Genomic DNA, 21,994 nt, shown 5'->3' on the forward strand with positions numbered 1-21,994 from the left:
CTTCCCAGAAAAGCACCCTAATTTGTTTACAATCAAAAATCTTTGAGGGTAATTTATAAAACGATTTACGCACTGCATCTCTTGCATTTGTGAATATAAAAAAAATCTTTACTAGTAGAAATGTAAAGTAATACAACTTTAAAGTGACATTAAATGGATCCACAAACTCCAATTCATTGAACAAGGTCAATTTTGGCTCCTTTCGAAAATATATGTCAGGGTTTTTCACATTTTTTTTCCTTCATGGCATATGTGACATGCAGAAGTAGTGCTGTTGCAGAGTGTGACATGCAGAAGTAGTGCTGTTGCAGAGTGTGACATGCAGAAGTAGTGTTGTTGCTTTAAAAGCATTCAGCAACTATTAGCAGTAACACAAGCACATGAGACGTGAAGTGTTGTGCTCCAGAAGCATCCAGCAACTAGAGGGGTTAACACAGTCACATGAGAAGGGGAGTGTTTTAGCAGAGCCCCAGGGGGATTATGGGGAAGTTGTTTACTGTCTGGCTGGAGCCGAAGAGAAAGGTGGTGTGTGTGTTTTGTATCTCACAGAAGCGCCCCTGCAAGTGAAAAGGATTCAAGTCAGGAGTGAAGCTAAGCACAGGTCAGGTAGAGTTCCTGAACTAGCAGTGCAGAGTATTGTCAGGCAGAAAGATAAGGACTGGAAGAAATGGTGTCACAGGGATCATCTCCCTCAGCAAACCCCCCCCCCCTCCAACTCACTGTGCTGTAAGGAATGCTGTGTTCATTAATGTGCCTTTGCATTAGAACTGTGCTGTCCTGTACTACTGGGAAGACTGTGAACTGCTGTGCTGCTAAGGAAACTGTACTGTTTGTCACTGGAGCCTGTTGCTCATGAGACTTAACTTGCACTGGCTGTGCGGCTTCTTATTAAATGCTATTGTTCTATCGTTTATGGGGACTCTTGTCAAGTGTGTCTGGTCAGCAAGTGAAACAACCTACATGTGCCTGAGAGAAGCTGCAGCACATGGTCTATGGTGGCTACTTTGAAGAACCAAGGAATATAAGACATGTTTTCAGTTGTTTCACACTTTTTTGTTAAGTATATAATTCCACATGTGTTAATTCATAGTTTTGATGCCTTCAGTGTGAATGTACAATTTTCATAGTCAGGAAAATACAGAAAAATCTTTAAATGAGAAGGTGTGTCCAAACTTTTGGTCTGTACTGTATATGTATATATGTGAAACAACTGAAAATATGTCTTATATTCTAGGTTCTTCAAAGTAGCCACCTTTTGCTTTGATGACTGCTTTGCACACTCTTGGTATTCTCTTGATGAGCTTCAAGAGGTCGTCACCGGAAATGGTTTTCACTTCACAGGTGTGCCCTGTCAGGTTTAATAAGTGGGATTTATTGCCTTATAAATGGGGTTGGGACCATCAGTTGTGCTGTGCAGAAGTCTAGTGGATACACAGCTGATAGTCCTACTGAATAGACTGTTAGAATTTGCATTATGAAAAAAGCAGCTAAGTAAAGAAAAACGAGTGGCCATCATTACTTTAAGAAATGAAGGTCAGTCAGTCCGAAAAATTGGGCAAACTTTGAAAGTGTCCCCAAGTGCAGTTGCAAAAACCATCAAGTGCTACAAAGAAACTGTCTCACATGAGGACCGCCCCAGGAAAGGAAGACCAAGAGTCACCTCTGCTTCTGAGGATAAGTTTATCCGAGTCAACAGCCTCAGAAATCGCAGAAAACAGCAGCTCAGATTAGAGACCAGGTCAATGCCACACAGAGTTCTAGCAGCAGACACATCTCTTCAACAACTGTTAAGAGGAAACTTTGTGCAGCAGGCCTTCATGGTAAAATAGCTGCTAGGAAACCACTGCTAAGGACAGGCAACAAGCAAAAGAGACTTGTTTGAGCTAAAGAACATAAGGAATGGACATTAGACCAGTGGAAATCTGTGCTTTGGTCTGATGAGTCCAAATTTGAGATCTTTGGTTCCAACCACCGTGTCTTTGTGCGACGCAGAAAAGGTAAACGGATGGACTCTACATGCCTGGTTCCCACCGTGAAGCATGGAGGAGGAGGTGTGATGGTGTGGGGGGGCTTTGCTGGTGACACTGTTGGGGATTTATTCAATATTGAAGGCATACTGAACCAGCATGGCTACCACAGCATCTTGCAGCGGCATGCTATTCCATCCGGTTTGCGTTTAGTTGGACCATCATTTATTTTTCAACAGGACAATGACCCCAAACACACCTCCAGGCTGTGTAAGGGCTATTTGACCAAGAGGGAGAGTGATGGGGTGCTACGCCCGATGACCTGGCCTCCTGTCACCAGACCTGAACCCAATCGAGATGGTTTGGGGTGAGCTGGACCACAGAGTGAAGGCAAAAGGGCCAACAAGTGCTAAACATCTCTGCGAACTCCTTCAAGATTGTTGGAAGACTATTTCCGGTGACTACCTCTTGAAGCTCATCAAGAGAATGCCAAGAGTGTGCAAAGCAGTCATCAAAGCAAAAGGTGGCTACTTTGAAGAACCTAGAATATAAGACATATTTTCAGTTGTTTCCCACTGTTTTGTTAAGTATATAATTTCACATGTGTTAATTCATAGCTTTGATGCCTTCAGTGTGAATGTATAATTATCATAGTCATGAAAATACAGAAAAATCTTTAAATGAGAAGGTGTGTCCAAACTTTTGGTCTGTACTGTATATATATATATATATATATATATATATATATATATATATATATTATATATATATATGGATAGCGGCTCTTGTGTCATTTGCTCTGGTGCACCCAGAGAACTCTAGTCCAATACCAAATGCCACTATGTTTTCCAAAATTTACAAAAATGGCTGCCAGTACACTTTTCATAGAGGCTGTCATCTTGCTGTACCAGACCCCATTACTACAGAAAGTAGAAAACCACTACCATAATATATTTTCAGAGTTAAGATTTACAGGACAGGAATATGAAGAAAACAATTCTCCCGACATTTGTAAGAATTGTAAAAAAAAAAAAATATATATATTGTTTTTACTTAAATAAGCCCTAGAAAATACTGGTTATAAACATATGTATTCCGCCTAGTAACCCTCAATTTAGGTCACTTTGTGAGTTTTTGAGAAGGACTCATTATACAATTTTCTCTTTTATAAGGCTATAATAACACCGCTTCCATTCTTCCCAGGGAAGGAGCGTCCTCAATAATAGGAGAAGGGAAAGTTTCCCGACAGTTAAAAGTTAAGAAAGTACCAAAAGTCAACAAAGTGCAAAAAGTTAAATGTAAGACAATGCTGGTGAGTGATTGATGAGTCAAGGAACTGGTAAGAAAAAGTCACTTAATGGCCTGTCAATCACAGACAATGACTGCAACCTCCTGTAACCTTGGTTTCTTTTCGTTATTTCTGCTAATAAAATCCACAAACACCCTTGGCAAGAATTCATTCTTGTGTCCCAATAGCTGTAGTGATAAAATAGTTACCATGCTCCATCATTTTCAGCGGGAACCAGAAGAGAATAAGCGAGTGGACCAAGGCGTTGATACAATGACCCCAGAAAACCTAAAACAACAGACAATAATGATATCAGTAAAGTGTAACACCTGCCAGAGACTTCACAAGTGCTCCGCTGTTCCATTACTCAGCCACATGGTTTTTCTGGTTCCAGAGAAAGACGATAAGAATATTACAGATTTTTCAGTATCAGTTTACGTCCCACGTTATCATTCACGCCTGAGGAACCATTGTACAGCAGAAACCAACACTAAAAGTGGAAATTCTTTAACCACTTTATGACAGGGGGATTTTTGCATTTGCCTTTTTTTTTTCTTCCCAGTCTTTCAAGAATCATTACTTTTTTTTTTATTTTTCCATTGGCAGAACCATATGAGGGTTTACTTTTTTGCAGGACGACTTGGAACTTTAAATAACACCATTCATTTACCATAAAATGTACTGAAATGTAGGAAAGAAAAAACCCCAATGGGTTTAGTGGGTCGAAATGGTGAAAGAAAACTTTTGGTTGTCTATTTTACGGCATTCAATGTGTAGAACTAATGACCTGGCAATCGATGGAGAGGTGTGAGGCTTGCCTTTTATGTGGTAAGCGTATTGGGACACTTTGTGGGTACACAGGACGTTATAATCAATTTTTATTGTATTTTTGGGGGAGATGCGATGACCGAAAAATATTTATTTTTCCTTTACAGTGTTAACCATATGGGCTAATTAATCACTACTAGACAACCCCCTCCACCTTTTCATACACACATATATTATATATTTATAAAAATGGATTTGCACCATTAGGGCTCGCTCACACAAGCGTAATAATATGACCGAGAGTTATCCGATGCCCGCAATGTTATACTATGGGGCAGTGCAGATCTGCGATTATTTTCTCATAACAAAAAATAGAAAAGTTGTGTATCGGCTTATCAACTGTTGAAAAATGCCTTCAATCGAGGTGCAGTGCATGGAAGCTCCAGACCGACTTTTGGGTGTAGATATTGCAGCAAAATGGAAAAATCCAGCATTTGCAGGAAATGAGTATATTAAAACATTATTTTATTAGCAACCTAGTTAAAAAGGGGAAAAAATCAAAATCAAAACATACAAAAATAATAAAAGGACACGGGTCTACGCGTTTCGAGCATAACTGCTCTTAATCCTGAGTAAAGACTAAGAGCGGCTATGCTCGAAACGCGTAGACCCGTATCCTTTTATTATCTTTATATGTTTTGATTTTTAATTTTTCCCCTTTTTTAACTATGTTGGTAATAAAATAATGTTTTAATACACTTACCTCATTTTCTGCGGATGCTGGATTTTTCCATTTTACGATTATTTTCTAGTGCCGATTCGGTGAATCAATGAAGTCTGCAACTAATAAGAGGTCATTGATTGGCTGCTGCAGTCTCATGACATAATGTCATAGCAATGACAACGTAGCTGGTATGGCGCCTGTCTGGGAAGTGAGTATATATTTATTTTTTATTTTATCTGGGGGACTTAAAGCACCACTCCAGGATTTTTTTTATTTCACTGCTGGAGTGGTTTCACTAATTCATGTTCTCTGCTCTTCCTGGTGCCGCTTTTTGCAACCACAGCTTCTGACTGACCGGAAGTCAGAGGTTACGGTCACAACAAGCTCTCAGTGTATGTCAATGAGAGCCTTGTTCTGGCTCTCAAAGACTTACATTGAGTTGTGACTTCCGGTCCGCTCAGCAAACAATGGAAAGATCCAGCAAGTCACAACCTGCAGAAGAAGACCGGAGTGGCACTGAGAATAGAAGAACACTGCGGCTGGTAAGTATATTACTAGGGGCAGGGAACTTACATTTGTGATACCATTCCAGCAGTGAAATAAAAAAAATATGTCAGAGTGGTGCTTTGAGCATTTAAAAAGGGCTTGTCCATTAGAGAAGTTTAAGTGCTACTACAACAGCACAAATGCCCAGCTCCGGAGAAAATAATAGCACTTTTCTACAAATATTGCAGCCTCATAACATCAAGATCATATTTGACTACAAATTGATGATGAAATTCAACAGGTTCATAGACTTTTGCACACAAAAATTAATTGGGCTTTTTGTCCACTTGTACAAAATGGTTGGAATTGCTAAACTGGATGTATAAGCTCAGTAAAGTCCGATTTATTGGACAATATTCACACTGGTGAACATCACCAAAATAGATCATAAATCATAAGGAAGGGGAAAAGGGGGAAAAAAGAGTGTGAATAAAAATAAAATATAACTTTTAATATGGATTCAATTAAAATACTGATGTTTAATTGTAAAATCAAATTCTTACATACATCCAAGTGGATGCATATGGGGTCGATATTAATTTATAAATTCTGACCCTATAAGTCCTGTATTATATGTCACAGCCAGATAAATTATACAGATCCACCACCTATGTCCCTCAAAGTTGAAGGTGGGGAATTATATTGTGCTGTCCCTTTTAAATGTATATTTCCCTATTTACTCTGCATGAGTAACTATGAGAAATCATTGTGGCTCACCGCTACATTCTGATTCCGAAAAATGAATTATACAGTATTCTTTGTGGATAATAGTGAATGTGACAGTTATAACCGTGTACGCGGCCAGCGTGTGAGACTGCTTGCCGGTGTTAGGAGTGAGCGTGCAGCTACAACTTTAGCTGCCGCTGATATAACATTGCCCACTCCTAGCACCGTGATGGAGATTGAGGAGTGACAGTGCAGCCTTGCATATAGCTGCTTTGATAGATCACTGTCTGCTCCTCATACCGCTGCGGGGCTTGATATTAGGGGTGCAGCATACCGTCAGCAACGGGGACGATACACCCCCACAATATATTTTGGGTTGAATCTTGCGGGGATTCCGCTTCATTCATTTGTGGGGTCACTTATAATATAAGAGTGACCCATACTAATATGTGACAGAAGAAAACCTTATAATAGTTATAACTGTCACATTCACTATTATCCACAAAGAATACTGTATAATTCATTTTTCTGAATCAGAATGTAGCGGTGACCCACAATGATTTCTCATAGTTACTCATGCAGAGTAAATAGGGAAATATACATTTAAAAGGGACAGCACAATATAATTCTCCACCTCCAACTTTGAGGGACATAGGTGGTGGATCTGTATAATTTATCTGGCTGTGACATATAATACAGGACTTATAGGGTCAGAATTTATAAATTAATATCGACCCCATATGCATCCACTTGGATGTATGTAAGAATTTGATTTTACAATTAAACATCAGTATTTTAATTGAATCCATATTAAAAGTTATATTTTATATTTATTCACACTCTTTTTTCCCCCTTTTCCCTTTCCTTATGATTTATAAACTGGATGTATCAAGAGTGTTATAATGGATCTGTCACCTGAATATGCTGCCGAAAGTTCCAGGAACAGGTCTATTCTCATATTAGCACAATTGGCACAACAAAACTTACTACCATTGGTCAGATGCCATACTGAAACAGTAAATATAGTAAAAAAGGACACATGGATAAAAAATGGATGAAAACTGGATCCAGCACACATGAAAAACGGTCCATTAGTTTCTCATACAGGAGGCTTTATGTCATAAGACGCTTCAATTCCTTGTTTCGCATCATCCTTTATGTATATTTTGGGACCACATAAACGCTACTTAGCAAATTTTTTCTTTTTATTCATCATTACATTTTTCATTTTTTTTTTTATCAAATTTTTCATACTTAAAGCTAAGCGCCACCATCACCTGCAGCAGAATAAACTCACTCCCTGTAATAAGAGAAATGATTCAGGCTTTGCCATCACACTTACCCTTGTGTTAAATCCATCTGCGTTCTGTGTAATTTTGTAGAGCTGTGGAAATCTTAACATGCTATCTTGGCTGCAAGAACGTTCAAAGATTCCCAGTGTGAAAGGTGGTAAGGCAGTGAAAATCTGTCAAGAGAAAAACGATAACCATTGCAGAGGTGCGAAAAATATGGAAAAAGAAGTCAAAAGACCTGGAGAGGGTGTTAATGGATTACATTCAGAAGGATCCAACGAACGACATGGTCAATGACATCTGAGAGGATAAGGCTGGGACTGTTGCATCAAAGTCTTAGACAACGTGACCAAAAAATATTTTGCAACCTGTTGTCTCAAGACTATTTTAGAGGTTCATTTTTGCTGGAACAAAATTGCCAAATTTCAGACAAGTTGCACTCACATGAAATTTGTATTGAAGTCTATGATGAGAGAGTTGTGTTTGACTTGAGACCGCCAACGGAAAATCCAACATATTTGGAAACATTTCTGACTGTCGATGTTGGTCCCGGGTCGCAATGAGACACCATAGGAAATCATTAGAAACAACGTCACAATGTGACACTGCAATCACAATGTCTTACGATATATGTCGCCTTATATCCCTAGCCGAACTAGTACCACCTGGTGAATATGGAAGCATAAAGAAGCCCTCTCATTAACTATTTTTTTCCCTAAACATGTGTATGTGTATATAGTGTAGTGTGAGTGTACTAATATACCTATCGCCATTACCATTGGGATCCAGTGCCATTCTTCTCTTCTTCTCAGTGATTTCTCCGCTCTTCAGACTCTCCGGGTCACTCTATTCTCCATGCATGAGCCAGAAGTCTCTTTTACTATATAAGTCTATGGAGACTCATTCTGATGCTCTATCACTTCATATTGTAAAAGCCACTTCCGGGTCAAACAGGGCGCAGTGTGACCCGGAGAGTCTGCAGAGCGGTCAACGTCACTGAAAAGAGGAGAACGGCACTGGATGCAGGAGAAGACCGCAATAGATGAACGTATTGACGTACTAACACTACACTAGATGTACTAGTTTAAATGGAAAAAATGTTCATGGGATGGCTTCTTTAACCCCTTTCTGACATGATACGTATCCATACGTCCCTGTGGCCTGGTACTTATCGACCTGGGACGTATGGATACGTATAGATGATTTTGCACGTACAGAGGCTGTGCGTGCAAGATCGCCGCCGGGTGTCAGCTGATTCTGACAGCTGACACCCAGCACTCAGTGCCAGGAGCAGTGCCAGTACAGCTACCCACATTTTAATCCCCTAAATGCTGTGATCGCTTCAATCGCAGCATTTAGCCAGCAGGCAGAGGGACAAAAGCCCTTCTGCTCTTGGATCGGCGACTTTGAGACGTCATTGCGGTGTCCCGATCATTGCCATGGTGACCCAATGTCATCATGACGACATTCGTAGCAAGGTAGTTAGATCATGCGTAATGCATGATCTAACTAACTTGTGTCTGCAGGGCTGACAGCTATAAGGCAAAGCAGTAATCCTGCACTGCTATACCTTATAACTGCAATCAGACTGCAGAAAGTGAAAGTCCCATAGTGGGACTAAGTAAAAGAAAAAGAGAAAAAAAAAAATCACAAAATAATAAAAGAAAATAAAAAATTTATTTTACCCATAAATAAATATCATTATGAAAAAAAAAATAACAATAAAAGTACACATATTTGGTATCGCAGAGTCCGGAACAACCTGACCTGTTAAACTGTCCCACTAGTTAACCCCTTTAGCGAACACGGTGAAAAAAAAGGCAAAAAACGATGCTTTATCCTCATACTGCCAAAACAAAAAGTGAATGAAATGCGATCAAAAACACGAATGTAAATAAAAATGGTACTGCTGAAAACATCATCTTGTCCTGCAAAAAATAAGCTGCCATACAGCTCCATCAGCGGAAAAATAAAAAAGTTATAGCTCTCAGAATAAAGCGATGCAAAAATATTTTTTTTTATATAAAATAGTTTTTATTGTGTAAAAGCGACAAAACATAAAAAAACAATGTGGTATCTCTGTAAATGTACTGACCCGAAGAATAAAGCTGTCTTATCAATTCTACCACACGCGGAACGGCAAAAAAAAAATCTCCAAAAAACAATTCCTTAATTTCTGTTTTTTGTTCATTCTGCCTCCCAAAAATCAGAATAAAAAGCGATCAGAAAATGTCTTGTGCCCAAAAATGGTACCAATAAAAACATCAACTTGTTTCTCAAAAAACAAGCCACGCGTGACTGTCGGTCGTAATATGGAAAAATTATAGCTCTTAAAATATGGCGATGCAAAAATAGTTTTTGTAAAAAAAGCATCTTTTAGTGTTTGACAGCTGCCAAACCTAAAAACCCGATATGTATCTGGTATCGCTGTAATCGCACTGACCCGAAGAATAAAGTCGTCCAATCACTTATACCGCACGAGGAACGGCGTAAAAAATAAATCATACCAATTCATCACCTGCTGCTGATTAGTTAATTCTGCCTCCCACAGATTTCAGTAAGGCTCGGCTCACATTTATTCTGTGCTGAGCGCTTACACTGGGGTTTCCGTGTAAATCTCTAAAATACGTGATTCAGATGGAACCCCCGACAGAAGATTCCCTATAATGAGGCAGATGGAGGCACCGTGGTCGCCATCTGGCCCGTCTTTTTAGGCGTGCAAAAAAAAGGTCACGTGCACACATGGCGGATTTGCCCAAACAAAATCCACTAAAGATTACATTAAAAAAATGTAAAAAATTGACACGCAGGGGCACAATCCATAAATGTTATATGCATATTTTCGACAGATTATGTTACAATTTGCCACGTATTTTACTCTTTGTATTGCAAAGAATAAAATTTGTAATTTTATTGCAAAAAGATTTGACAATTTATAAATTATGTCGATTTCCATGCAGAAAATTTCTGATGTAAAAAATATCTCATCTACTTAGCTATTAGCATATTCTGCAGCAGATTTTCTGCATTTTTACAGCAAATGTGCTACATAGGCCTATCTGACAGTGCTCACTTCCACATCAGGAGGTGAGCAGCACTGATAATGTCTCACCTGCATGTATCAAGCATGCGTCCTGGCAGGTAAATGCAAACACAACGGTACCTGCACTGTTCACCTCCCCATGCAGAAGTGAGCAGTGCTGGAAAACTCCATGGTATGTGCACTTTTGCATATTTTTATGTTGCTCCATTGCATTTAAAATAATGAAATAAAGCAACTTAGTTTTAATATAAAAGATCAAACCTATGTGTCTTTATGGTTATAAACGACAAACAATCCAACAGTGTTTCTCCCTTCTATTACAGGTTAGCAAGAAGAGGAAATATAAGTAACACATGACCACAGGAATCAACTACAAAGGATTATTTTGTAACCATTCAGAAACATTTATCCGCATTGTTTCTACATAGAAAAAAGTTACAGGAGTTATTTGAACATTAGACCAGCTCAAGAAATTGATTGCAAAAGTGTACATACCCTATAAAAAGTGGAGAGAGTATCATGAAAGGTATTAGAAAAAGTTCTGCCAACACATTTAATGACAGAATATGGGGGAGACAATGATTCATTTAGTTTTAATGCCAGAATAACTCAAGGCGCACTGACTCATCAGGATCGTTGGGTTGTACAAAAATCCCACTGTATAAGATACATTGTTTCTAAATTCTTTGTTTTGTTTCATTGTGGCAGAAATTCCAAGCTCATGGTGGCCACAATTATTTCTGCATATATTTTTTTGCTTTATGTTTGGACTGATGTAAAACTTTGAGCTGCATTTCCTACAGAAGTCTCCAAAATATTCCACTGTTGTCTGAATTTATCTCTTACAGTTGTGTTTCTACCTGTAGAGACCACCAAGGTGTATGGAGGGAGACTTAAAGATCAAGCAACACCTCCAGGGAAAAAGTTCTGCAAATTAGCTATTATACAATGTTAGAAGGAAGAAAGCTCTTTCTAAAGCCATCTATTGAAAGTAGGTCAATGTGCTACCATTTAATGAGCCTTTCCGACATAGCTTTGGATATTTAGCCAAATCAGAACCTTCTCTTAGTCGACCTCCATCTACAAAGGCACAGCAAAGTGCGAAAGCAGGTGTGGAAAAAATGCTACAGAGTAAGAATGTTTTCAAAAATATAAGTGTTAATAGTTTATTTGTATCAATTAACAAAATTGAACAAAAGAGAAATCTAAATCAAATCAATATTTGGTGTGACCATCCTTCGCCTTTTAAACAGCATCAGTTCTTCTAGGTACACCCGTACACAGTTTATAAACGGACTTAGTAGGAAGGTTGGTCCAAACATCTTGGAGAACTAACCACAGATTTGTTGATGTCGCTTGTGCAAATCCTTCTGTATCTTCATGTAACCCCAGAAAGACTCGATGTTGAGATCAGGGCTCTGTGGGGGCTGGATCATCACCTCCAGGACTCCTTGTTTTTCTTTACACTGAAGATAGCTCTTATTAAATTGACTGTGTTAGGCCGGTACGCAGGAGAAGGGCTTTCTCGCGGCGTCCGGTCAGGCCCTTTCCTGCTGGTCAGTAATTGTCAGCATTTAGGTTCCGTTCTAGGGATTCTAAGTGTGGTTTCTGCGTTTCTGCTCATGTGCCGCTAAGCCACGCCCCATGTGATCATGCATCACTAAGCCACACCCCTTTGCGGTCATGTGCCACTAAGCCACACCCCTTGCGGTCATGTGCCACTAAGCCACGCCCCCTGATGTCTGGTACAGCATGGTTAGTTGTCCTGGAGGGCTGGGGCTGTCTCTAGTGTATTTAAGGGCTCCGCCCCAGTGCCTAGTCTATCTCTTTCTATCCTGGGGTGAGGTCTCTGGCAGTAAATGCAGTGTGTGAGAGTCGTTGTCAAGGGTTCCTGCTGTGTGCTCCCTAGTCATCCTAGCCATCAATTTGGGCTAGGGGAATGCTGTGAGCAGCACGCTCTACCGTGTCGGTTCACCGGTTAGTGTCCACGCCACGGAGGCGTCCTTGCTACCGATCCAGTATTCTAGGGTCCGCCATTGTATGTGTGGTCACACTGCCGATTTTACACCCATGTGTTGGGTGCTGCAGAGATTCTTCTCTTTTGGAACTTAGGTTCCAGGCCTTTCCGGGCCTGTAGCTAGCTGCAGCTCTATACGCCGCCATCTAGTGCTCAGGCGTTTCACGCTGCCAAATCCTTCCTGCTCTGCACAGCGGTGTCTTGCAGTGCAGAGGTTTATTAGTTTCGTTTCTGGAGTGTTGTTAACTCCCAGCATTGTACCTTGTTAGTTACTACTTGTGTGTGCACTTAACACACTAGTTCATTTCTTTCTCTGTGCTTCGCTGAACATTCTTCTGGCACTCAGCTGCTGCAGCTCCTCTGCAGTCCGGTGGACCCCGACGTGTCCTTTAAGTATTATTTTATTTTATTAAGGGACACGCCAGCATAACATTAGACTAGGCACCAGGGCAGAGCCCACGGAGCTCTTAAATACACTAGAGACAGCCCCAGCCCTCCAGGACAACCAACCACGCTGTACCAGACAGTTGGGGGCGTGGCTTAGCAGCACATGATCACAAGTGGGTGTGGCTTAGCAAGACAATCGGGCGTGGCTTAGCGGCACATGACCACAATGGGCGTGGCTTAGCGGCACATGAGCAGAAACACAGAAACCACACTTAGAATCCCTAGAATGGAACCTAACTGCTGACAATTACTGACCAGCAGGAAAGGGCCTGGCCGGACGCTGCGAGAAAGCCCTTCTCCTGCGTACCGGCCTAACAGACTGTATGTTTGGGGTTGTTTTTCTGCTGCAGAATAAATATGTAGCCAATCAGATGACTCATTGATGGTATTACAGTCATGGCCAAAAGTGTTGGCACCCTTGAAATTGTTCCAGAAAATTATTGATAACCTAACAATATTATGTGCCCATGCACACCTTCCCCAATCTCTTTGCATCCTCTTCCAACAAGAGATGTCATGTGACCACTGCAGAAAATTAGCAGCCACTGATTAGCTGCAGTGGTGATGTTCCATCTGAGCCAAAAGACAGAGAGGAGACTGTCCCCTTTGGCTCAGATGGACATCACTGCTGTAGCCAATTAGTGACCAATGATACTCTACACAGGAAGAGAGAGAGAGAGGAATCCAATGGATTAATTCTTAATTGTGTAAACATCTCAACATACTTTTTAAAAACTTGAGTGAAAACAAGACAGTATGCATGGCTGCTATCAGTAGTACTTAAAGAGGCTGTCCACTACTTGGACAACCCCTTATTGATCTAAATGTTTGGCCCCAATAAAATAAAGAAGCCTATACTCACTTCCCGTGAAGGCGGCGTTCAAGCGGTTTTGGCACTCGTGGTCCCGGGGCTCTTGTGTGGTTGTTGCGGCACATAACTCCTGTACCCAGTCAGCGCTGGAGTCTCTTTTTCTGCTTTAGGACAAATCAAACATGAAGAGGAAGTCCGGGCTGCAGCTGATCTCTGACTTCCTCTTCATGCTCAGGAGGCGGGGACAGTGACGTTAGCACTGATTGGGCACCAGGGTCACATATCACAACACTGCACGGGAACCCTGGGGAGAGCGAGTGCCAACAAAGCGGGAACAGCATCGGTACGGGAGGTGAGTATAAGCTTTTTGATTTTATCGGGTCCAAGCGTGAAATATGACAAGGAGTTATCCAAGTAGTGGACAACTTCTTTAAGTCCCTTCAACATACTTGTCACGCCAGGTGCGGGAAAGACTTAGTGCAACACAGAGGTAAGAGGGAAAGGGAGCCCAGACACTAGGGAAAGGGGGAAGTGGAGACCTCCTAGTCTGGTGTAATGTCACCCTGTCTCAACTACCATCCCTATATTGCCTCTTCAACAATCGCCGCACGCGCGCCTTGCCCTGTCTTTCCCTGGCATATGGCTAAGGCTAGGGATGGGAGGAGATGAGCACTAGTCGATCTCCACTAAACTCTATAGACAACGAGGGTAGATAAACAGGGGGAGAATGCTTAGCTTTAGACAACTCCAGACAAATGCGAACTCGGCCTCAAGCTCCAAAGAGGACGAAGTACTGCTCTTGCTAAGCCTTCACAAGTAGAAATGAATATAGCCGGCACCTCCCTATCAGACAAACCAGGTATATGTACACCGAGGCCAGGGAGCTAATTACCAGAGGGAGGTAGCCGCTAGATCCTAAAGACAGCCTCTCATCTAAGAAGATGTCTGTAATGCCAAACGTAGAGATCTCCTGCAACCAACTGCAGAGTGACTGTCTGTCACCTCTGATACACACGTGACAATACTGGACTCCACTGTGGAGAGGGATTACTTAAGCCTTTTCCAGGATAAAGATTGGTATCCTCTCACATATAGCGGCAGGGCTGACCCCATGTGGTTTTATGGTGACATTTTTTTATTTTCGGAGGGAAATGCTCTTTAGGCTATGTTCACACATCATGGTTTTTGCTGCATTTTTTTTTTACAGCAAAACCTGATCTCTTTCCAGGAGTTTTTTTGCTTGTTTTTTGGTGCGTTTTTTTCATAATTTTTTTCACTGTCCTTTTGTGTCTTCATGCATGTACATAAAGTTCAGTGAAAAAAAAAAATCTCATTCTGGTTTTGGCACAAAAAACGCTGAAAAGACTGACACCTGCGTTTTTGATGTGTTTTTTCAGTGTTTTTTCACAACTCATTACTTCCAATGGGTGAAAATACGATGCAAAAATGCTGAAAGAAGTGACATGCTCTATTTTGCAAAAAAAAACATGCAAAGCACAAAATACTGAACAAAAAAAAAGTCATGATGTGTGCATGAGATTTCTGGAATCTCATAGACTTTGCTGGTACTGTAAAACACCGCTGAAACTTTGGATAAAAAAACGCATCAAAAAACGCATAAAAAAACACGATGTTTGAGCATAGCCTTAGAGTTGTATTTTTGTTGGGGAATTAAATTTTTTTCTGAATTATTTTTTTCTTTCATTCCCTAAATTCTGAGTAAAACTTGTGGTACAATAGATCCATTGTCTTACCGACCTCACTGTGTCCTTCTAGGATTTATTAGAATTGAAAGTGAGCTTCACTTGCTATGTGACTTCCAGTTTGGCAGATCCTGCAGTCTACATGCCTTTTGTCCTTCTAACAAGATGATTCAGGAGATTCCCAACATTCGCTGCATTTCTACTCTTCACACGAGAAGTCAAAGACTCAACAAATTAAGATGGAATCAGCAGCGAGTAGCGAGGTTCATTTCCTCTGGATAATGGCGCTGTGTTCTTATGCCCTCAAATCGCAGAAGAAAAACTGTGTCTTTACTCAGATAGCGAGAAGATAATGTGTGGAGCAGAAGTAAAGTGCATGAACTGTATCTACTGTAACAAGAGACCAGTGCTTTCAAGTTACAGTTTTATTGAGAAGTTCACAGGACCAGTTTGGCAAAATACATTTGCAATTAAATATAGTAGTCACACTCCTTCTAAACTTGGCCACAAGTGTTGGTCTTACTCAGTTCTTTCTAGAGCTTCCATGCAGAGACAGGTGGCATATGAACAGTCCATTGAGTCTCTGGTTTATGCAGTCACCTTGTTTGAAGAAACATTAGTCAGAGGACCCCATCCTCCCAGAGGGTGGATATATCTTGTGTATGTACTGTGGTAAAGCGACAAGCTCGGCTGTATGCGGAGGTTGACAAGGTACACCATTCAACAAAATATTAAGTTAAGAAGAACCATCATTTCTGTCCGGGCCTATTTCATCAGTTTAATTTTTTTTAAAATTCTGTGGAAGCAGAAAAGCAATGTCTGACTTTCAATTATTCATTTTCATAGATTTTTAATTATTACTTTTTGCAGATTCAAGTTATTTCTGTGACCATTGTGGGTTTTTCTTTCATTAAACGAGGGGAACCAACAATTTTGACCACGTGTGTATATTTACTTTCTTTGAAATTGCCCTACACAAGTGTATGAAATATGGAAATCAGATCAGGAGCCCTACTGAGGGCAGATACTTACTTGGATGGTGAGAATATCTGCAGAGTGCTGTACAATATGCTGCTGCTTTAACCCCTTCATCCCCGGGCGATTTTTCCCTTTTTTTGTTTTTGTTTTTTTAATCCCCCTCTTCCAAAAGCCGTAACTTTTTTACTTTTACATCAATATAGCCATATCAGGACTTGTTTTTTTGCGGGACGAGTTGTACTTTTGAATGACGCCATTTATTGTACCACTTAGTGTACTGGACAATGGGAAAAAAATTCCAAGTGCAGTGAAAAAAAAGTGGAAGTTCACAATAGTTTTTTGGGTTTTTTATTTACCATGTTCACTATATGATAAAACAGGCCTGGCAATATGAATCCCTAGGTCAGTGCGAGTACACAGATTCCAAACAATTTTTTTTTATTTAAGTGGTGAAAAAGAATTTAGAAATTTGTTAGAAGTTTTTTTTTTTGCCATTTTCTGAAACCCATAAAGTTTTCATTTTTCGGGATCTGGGGCCGGGTGAGGGCTTATTTTTTGCGTCCTGAACTGGTGTTTTTATTACACCATTTTGGAGTAGATAAGATGTTTTGATTGCCTTTTATTGAATTTTATTGTAATGTTGTAGCGGCCAAAAAAACATAATTCTAGAGTTTTGATTTTAGTTTTCATTACGCCATCTACCAATCAGATCAATTTATTTTATATTTTGAAAGATCGGACATTTCTGAACACAGCGATACCAAATATGTGTATGTTTAATTTTTCATTGTTTTATTTTCAATGGGGCAAAAGGGGGGTGATTTGAACTTGTATTTTTATTTTTTTCATAATTTTAACATTTTTTTTTTACTGTATTTAATAGTCCCCTTTTTTCACTGTATTTAATGGTCCCCTTAGGGGACTTGAATCTGCGATCACCTGATCAATTGTGCTACACATAGCAGTGCATCAGCATTGCTATGTACAGCTGAAATCATGGTCTCCCATAAAAACCAACTATTAGCCAGCATTCACAGTAGGATCGTAATGACAGGCACGGGGGACATCAGCAGACCCCCGGCTGTTATGACAACCCATTGGCACCCCGCAATCACATGATAGGAGTGCTGATGGGCGGGATGTATGACACGCTTGCATCCGGTGTGTGATAAATTCCGCTGTCAGAGTTTGACAGCGGGACTTAACAGGTTAACCAGCACGTGTAGAGTACCACCCCAGCCGCAGCAGTTAAAGGCACATGATGGCTGATTAAACCAGTTGTCATGTGCAGGGAAAGGCAGGGACACGACATATGACATACATGTACGTCATATGTCATGAAGGGGGAGTTCTGTGTACTTTGCGCCTTATTTTTGTTTGAATTCAATTCATTATTCTATTTGCGTCTTTTTTCAAGACTATTTTATGTGTTCACCTACACATAAAATAAGACTTAGAGGCTAAAATATAAACAGAAAAATGTAAGTAAATCTTCCTGTTTCCTTAACGACTTAGATTGCAATTTTAATTTTACAAAGCAACCATAAATGTTTTGTGCAACAAATGCACAACACACAATTACCTTGCATCACTCAGCCATTTTTACATGCACTAAACAAGACTTTACCAGACCCTTCACAAGCAGAAATAATAAAAATATAAATCCTAAAATAAATTCCTAACACACCGAGGCCACAAACCCTGAAACCTTGAACAGATGCCTCAGGCATCAAGTCACAACTACTGCAGCGGTAATTAGCATTAACTGCAGTTTATACATTATTTGCTTAAATGAATATGGAACTGGGCGCTGAGCGGTACGTTCTTTGCATATATTATGGAACATGGTGTGAATGGAGAAATTACAAGCAAAATGTAATCTACTGGTTATAGCAAGAGAAAATGTAAGGATAAAGAAAGTTTAAAATAAAGCAGTTTATCCCACCAAAATAGTAATAGACATCCAACCACGACAAGGTGTACCCAATCGTGGACCCTCTTTTGAGCTAGGCATTTCATCTATATAGCTTCCCATGGGCAGGTGTCTGCACACTTGGGACCCTGCCCTGCTCTGCCCTTATTCACACTGAGGTCAGCTGACACAAGGTAAGGTTTTAATACGAGAGACAGGATAGGACCATCCCAATTGGGTACACCTTGTCGTGGTGGGACGGCTTTTATGCTTTTTTGATTAAAATAGTGTTAACTAAGTACCTTATGTTATTTACATGTACTATTACTATTTACTTATTCACTTACTACAGGGTATATGCTTATTTTGTTTTTTTATTGGGTTTTATCTGTGAAATGGCCACAGTGTGAACGTGCTCTTACACATTGCATGTATACTAACTTATGCTCTTGCTCAATTCTTAGGTTTTAAAATAATTCATTAGCAATTTTATTTACCCTAAATATTACGTCTTTGGATCGCAAAAATTGCTCCAAAGTGCTGGTCACTAGGGGACGGATTTATTATTGTATTTGCTCCTGTTTTTTGCTGACTTTTTTGGCGTTTTGCACCTTTTGTTTGTTTGCACTTAATTAAATTTTCCATTTGCACCTTTTTGAAGTCTTTTTACATGTGTTTGCTTGTTTTTTTTTTAACTCTCTCCTGTGACTAAAGTTTGGGAGTTTCTGATGTTTTTTCCTGATTCATCATTTGTGCCTTTTAAAAAAAGCCGCAAAATGTGTTGCAAAAATACTCAAGTTTTCCCCTAGAGTGATTCAATGTACACTAGTAATTTTTGCACAATTTTTGCGACATTTTGCAAAACAAGTGATTTTTTGCACTAAAAATTCACAACACTTAAAGACAGGGGACCCAATTTATCAAGACCAGCAATTTTATCACCAGTTTTGATGATGAGGCATATTGGAGTCAGATGCTCCTGATTCATTAAGTGGCACACGGCTCTTGATGAATCAGGAGAGTCTGAGAAGTGGCGTGCGTCCCATGCCAGAAATCTTACTCCAGTCCCTGAATTACGTAACATTTCTGGCGTAAGGCATACCACAGCTTCTCATCTTCCAGATGAGCTGAGGCATCAATCCCATGCTGCACCCCCTTCCCACTCCACTTCGGCCCATTTTGTCAGAGCTGGGAGAAGCTGGAATAAAAACGCCAAAAGTCACAATATTTTTGCCCATTCTATTTATATATATATGTCTAAGTGCCATGAAAAAGTATTCTTATCCTATGGTTCCCCATGACCATGTGCTTCTTGGCTGCTTCTCTAATTAGTGCTCTCCTTGCTTGGGATGTCAGTTTAGGTGGACGACCATGTCTTAGTAGGTTTGCAGTTGTGCCATACTCCTTCCATTTCTGGATGATGGATTGAATGGTGCTCGATGAGATGTTCAGAGCTTGGGCTATTTTTTTTATAACCTAACCCTACTTTACTTACTCTTCTCCCCAACTTTATCCCTGACCTGTCTGGTGGGTTCCTTGGATTTCATGTTGCTGTATGATCCCTAATGTTCTCAAACCTCTGAGTCCATTACCAAACAGCTGTAGTTATACTGAGAATAAATTACACACAGATGGACTCAATTTACTAATTACTGTATGTGACTTCTGGGGGCAATGGCATTTTATTTAGGAATATGAGACTACAGGGGTGAATACAAATGCTGGTCACAATTTTCAGATTTATCATTTTTAAATAATTAGAAAATCATATTGTTAAGGGGACGGTTACAAACAACCGTTAAATAATTAAAGCAACCGAACCCGGGGTCCGCGATGCAGCCTGGAGGACTGCGGCCGAACACCTTCCGGGTAAGAAGGTAAAACAACCAACTTAAATAACAATCCCTTCCGTGTTACTGCACACCGGAACGGGAATAGGGATTCGCACTATCTCCGTTAACTGCACGAGAGAATAATGTATCTGTAGCCCTGTTTACTGCACAGGGACAACACAGCAGGCGCTAGGATGCATGTGTGATACATGCCGGCGTATACGTGCTCCCAGCCGGCGTGCTACCGGACTGAGGAGTATCTCTCCACGTGGCTTACAGGCGGTGCCGGGAATACGGCGTCTGCAGACTGCTCGGGGTCTATGGCGACCCCTTTGTCTGAGCCAGACTTCAGACGAAGCTACCTGCCTCCCTCCATCTAAGGCGGCCTATCCCCCGCTAAACCTGCCTGACAGAAGCTAAAGCACACGTGGAGCCCAAACGACCAAGCATCCACACAACAACACCATCACAGCTCAATGATCAGAGCGCGCCGCCATGTTTGTGGGCGGGCTATTCAAAGATTAAGCCCTACCCACCGTCGCACTATTGGTGACGTCACCCGCGACCAATCAGGCGATGCCAGGTCACTGGATCAGCTGACTCCCAAACCACCAATCACGGTCCGCTATGTCACGGGCATGCTCAGTGCAGTGAATCCTGGACTTAGGCTGTAGCAGCCCTGTCTCCCTCCGCAACCTACGCTTCATGTTGCTAGGAACAAAGACCCGAGAGACAACTTGTACATACGAGGGTCAGTCAATAAGTAATGCCTCCTATTTTTTTTCTCCTTAAATAAGGCAATTATGTTAAATATTCGAATTTGGCACAATTCCTCAAACCTTCTTCTCCAATCCACAGCAATTGCAACTTCCTGCACCAACAGGTGGCTGGACTGTATCCATTTGCAAAATGGCTGACATCGATGTTCGTATTAGACAACGTTCTGTGATTGAATTCTTGCATGCAGAAGGTGAAACGCCCATTCCAATTCATGAGAGACTGAAAGATGTGTACGGTGATGCAACAGTGGATGTCAGTACTGTTAGACGATGGGTTCGTCGCTGAAGGGCCATCACCGTTGGCTGACAAAATGCGGAGTGGCAGGCCAGTAACCGCAGTGACTCCAAGCAACATTCAGCGAGTCGATGACATCATCCGTGGTGACCGCCGAGTGACTGCAGATGAATTGTGTGGCATTATCTGCCTCAGTAAAGGCAGTGTGATGAAAATTATTGGACAACTGGGATACAGAAAAGTTTGTACACGGTGGGTCCCAAGAATGCTTTTTACCATGCTGGAATACATGTCCTTGTTAATCGGTGGACCAAGACTGTGGAAATGGATGGAGATTACATTGAAAAGTGACAAATTAATCGTTAAAGTTGTGGTTTTCAACCTATGTAATTGCATTTGAATTTCTTGCCAATTAAAAGGAGAAAGAAAATAGGAGGCATTACTTACGGACTGACCCTCGTATCGTGCACCAGCTAGGCGTTGGGACTGACGACGATGCTGAGCAGCATCAGCCCCAGCTGGACCGGAATGGGAGACCACAGAACCCACTGATGGTTCTGAACCCATTTCAAATCCAGCAAACGCCCGACGCCTAACACATATGACTCGCCCCCTGGGCCACGTTTGCGCACAAGTGTGGGTTACCCGGAACCAGGTCTCTGGGGGGTTGTAGTCTCCATGGAGGTGACCCAGTCCCATGGCTCAGGGTGGTCAAACCAGTGGCAGTCTTTATAGGGTTTTAGGTTAATTTCCGACTACGCCACCCGTGGATTGCGGTCAGGATGAACCGCCGCTGCAAGGCAGGCTGGTGTGGTGTGTGCAGCTAAAGATGGGATAACTCCCCACGGGAAGAGTATTGCCTCAGGGCAGGGAATGTGGATGATGGGAGTGGTGGTGCACGGGCGTCCCAGCACTAGTAGTGCTGGTGCGGCGATGAAGCACAGAGACGTGGGGTTGCAATTCAAGTTCTTTACTCACAGTTCTTT

General features: G+C 41.1%; 1 protein-coding gene across 4 annotated transcripts in view; it reads right to left on the minus strand.

The window, feature by feature from the left end:
- ATP8A2 (ATPase phospholipid transporting 8A2) overlaps positions 1–21,994 on the minus strand; it is a 999,149-nt gene that overhangs the window by 273,564 nt on the left and 703,591 nt on the right. For all 4 annotated transcript variants that reach the window (XM_073662455.1, XM_073662456.1, XM_073662454.1 and 1 more), the window contains 2 exons: positions 7,302–7,424; positions 3,465–3,543 (listed from right to left, as the gene is read on the minus strand). In XM_073662455.1, the coding sequence (XP_073518556.1) occupies positions 3,465–3,543; positions 7,302–7,424 (202 nt within the window). The remainder of the gene's footprint in view (positions 1–3,464; positions 3,544–7,301; positions 7,425–21,994) is intronic.

Source organism: Phyllobates terribilis, unplaced genomic scaffold (genome assembly GCF_046119375.1).
Source record: "Phyllobates terribilis strain yellow unplaced genomic scaffold, ASM4611937v1 Scaffold_2__4_contigs__length_985480577, whole genome shotgun sequence".
Classification (NCBI taxonomy): Eukaryota; Metazoa; Chordata; class Amphibia; order Anura; family Dendrobatidae; genus Phyllobates; species Phyllobates terribilis.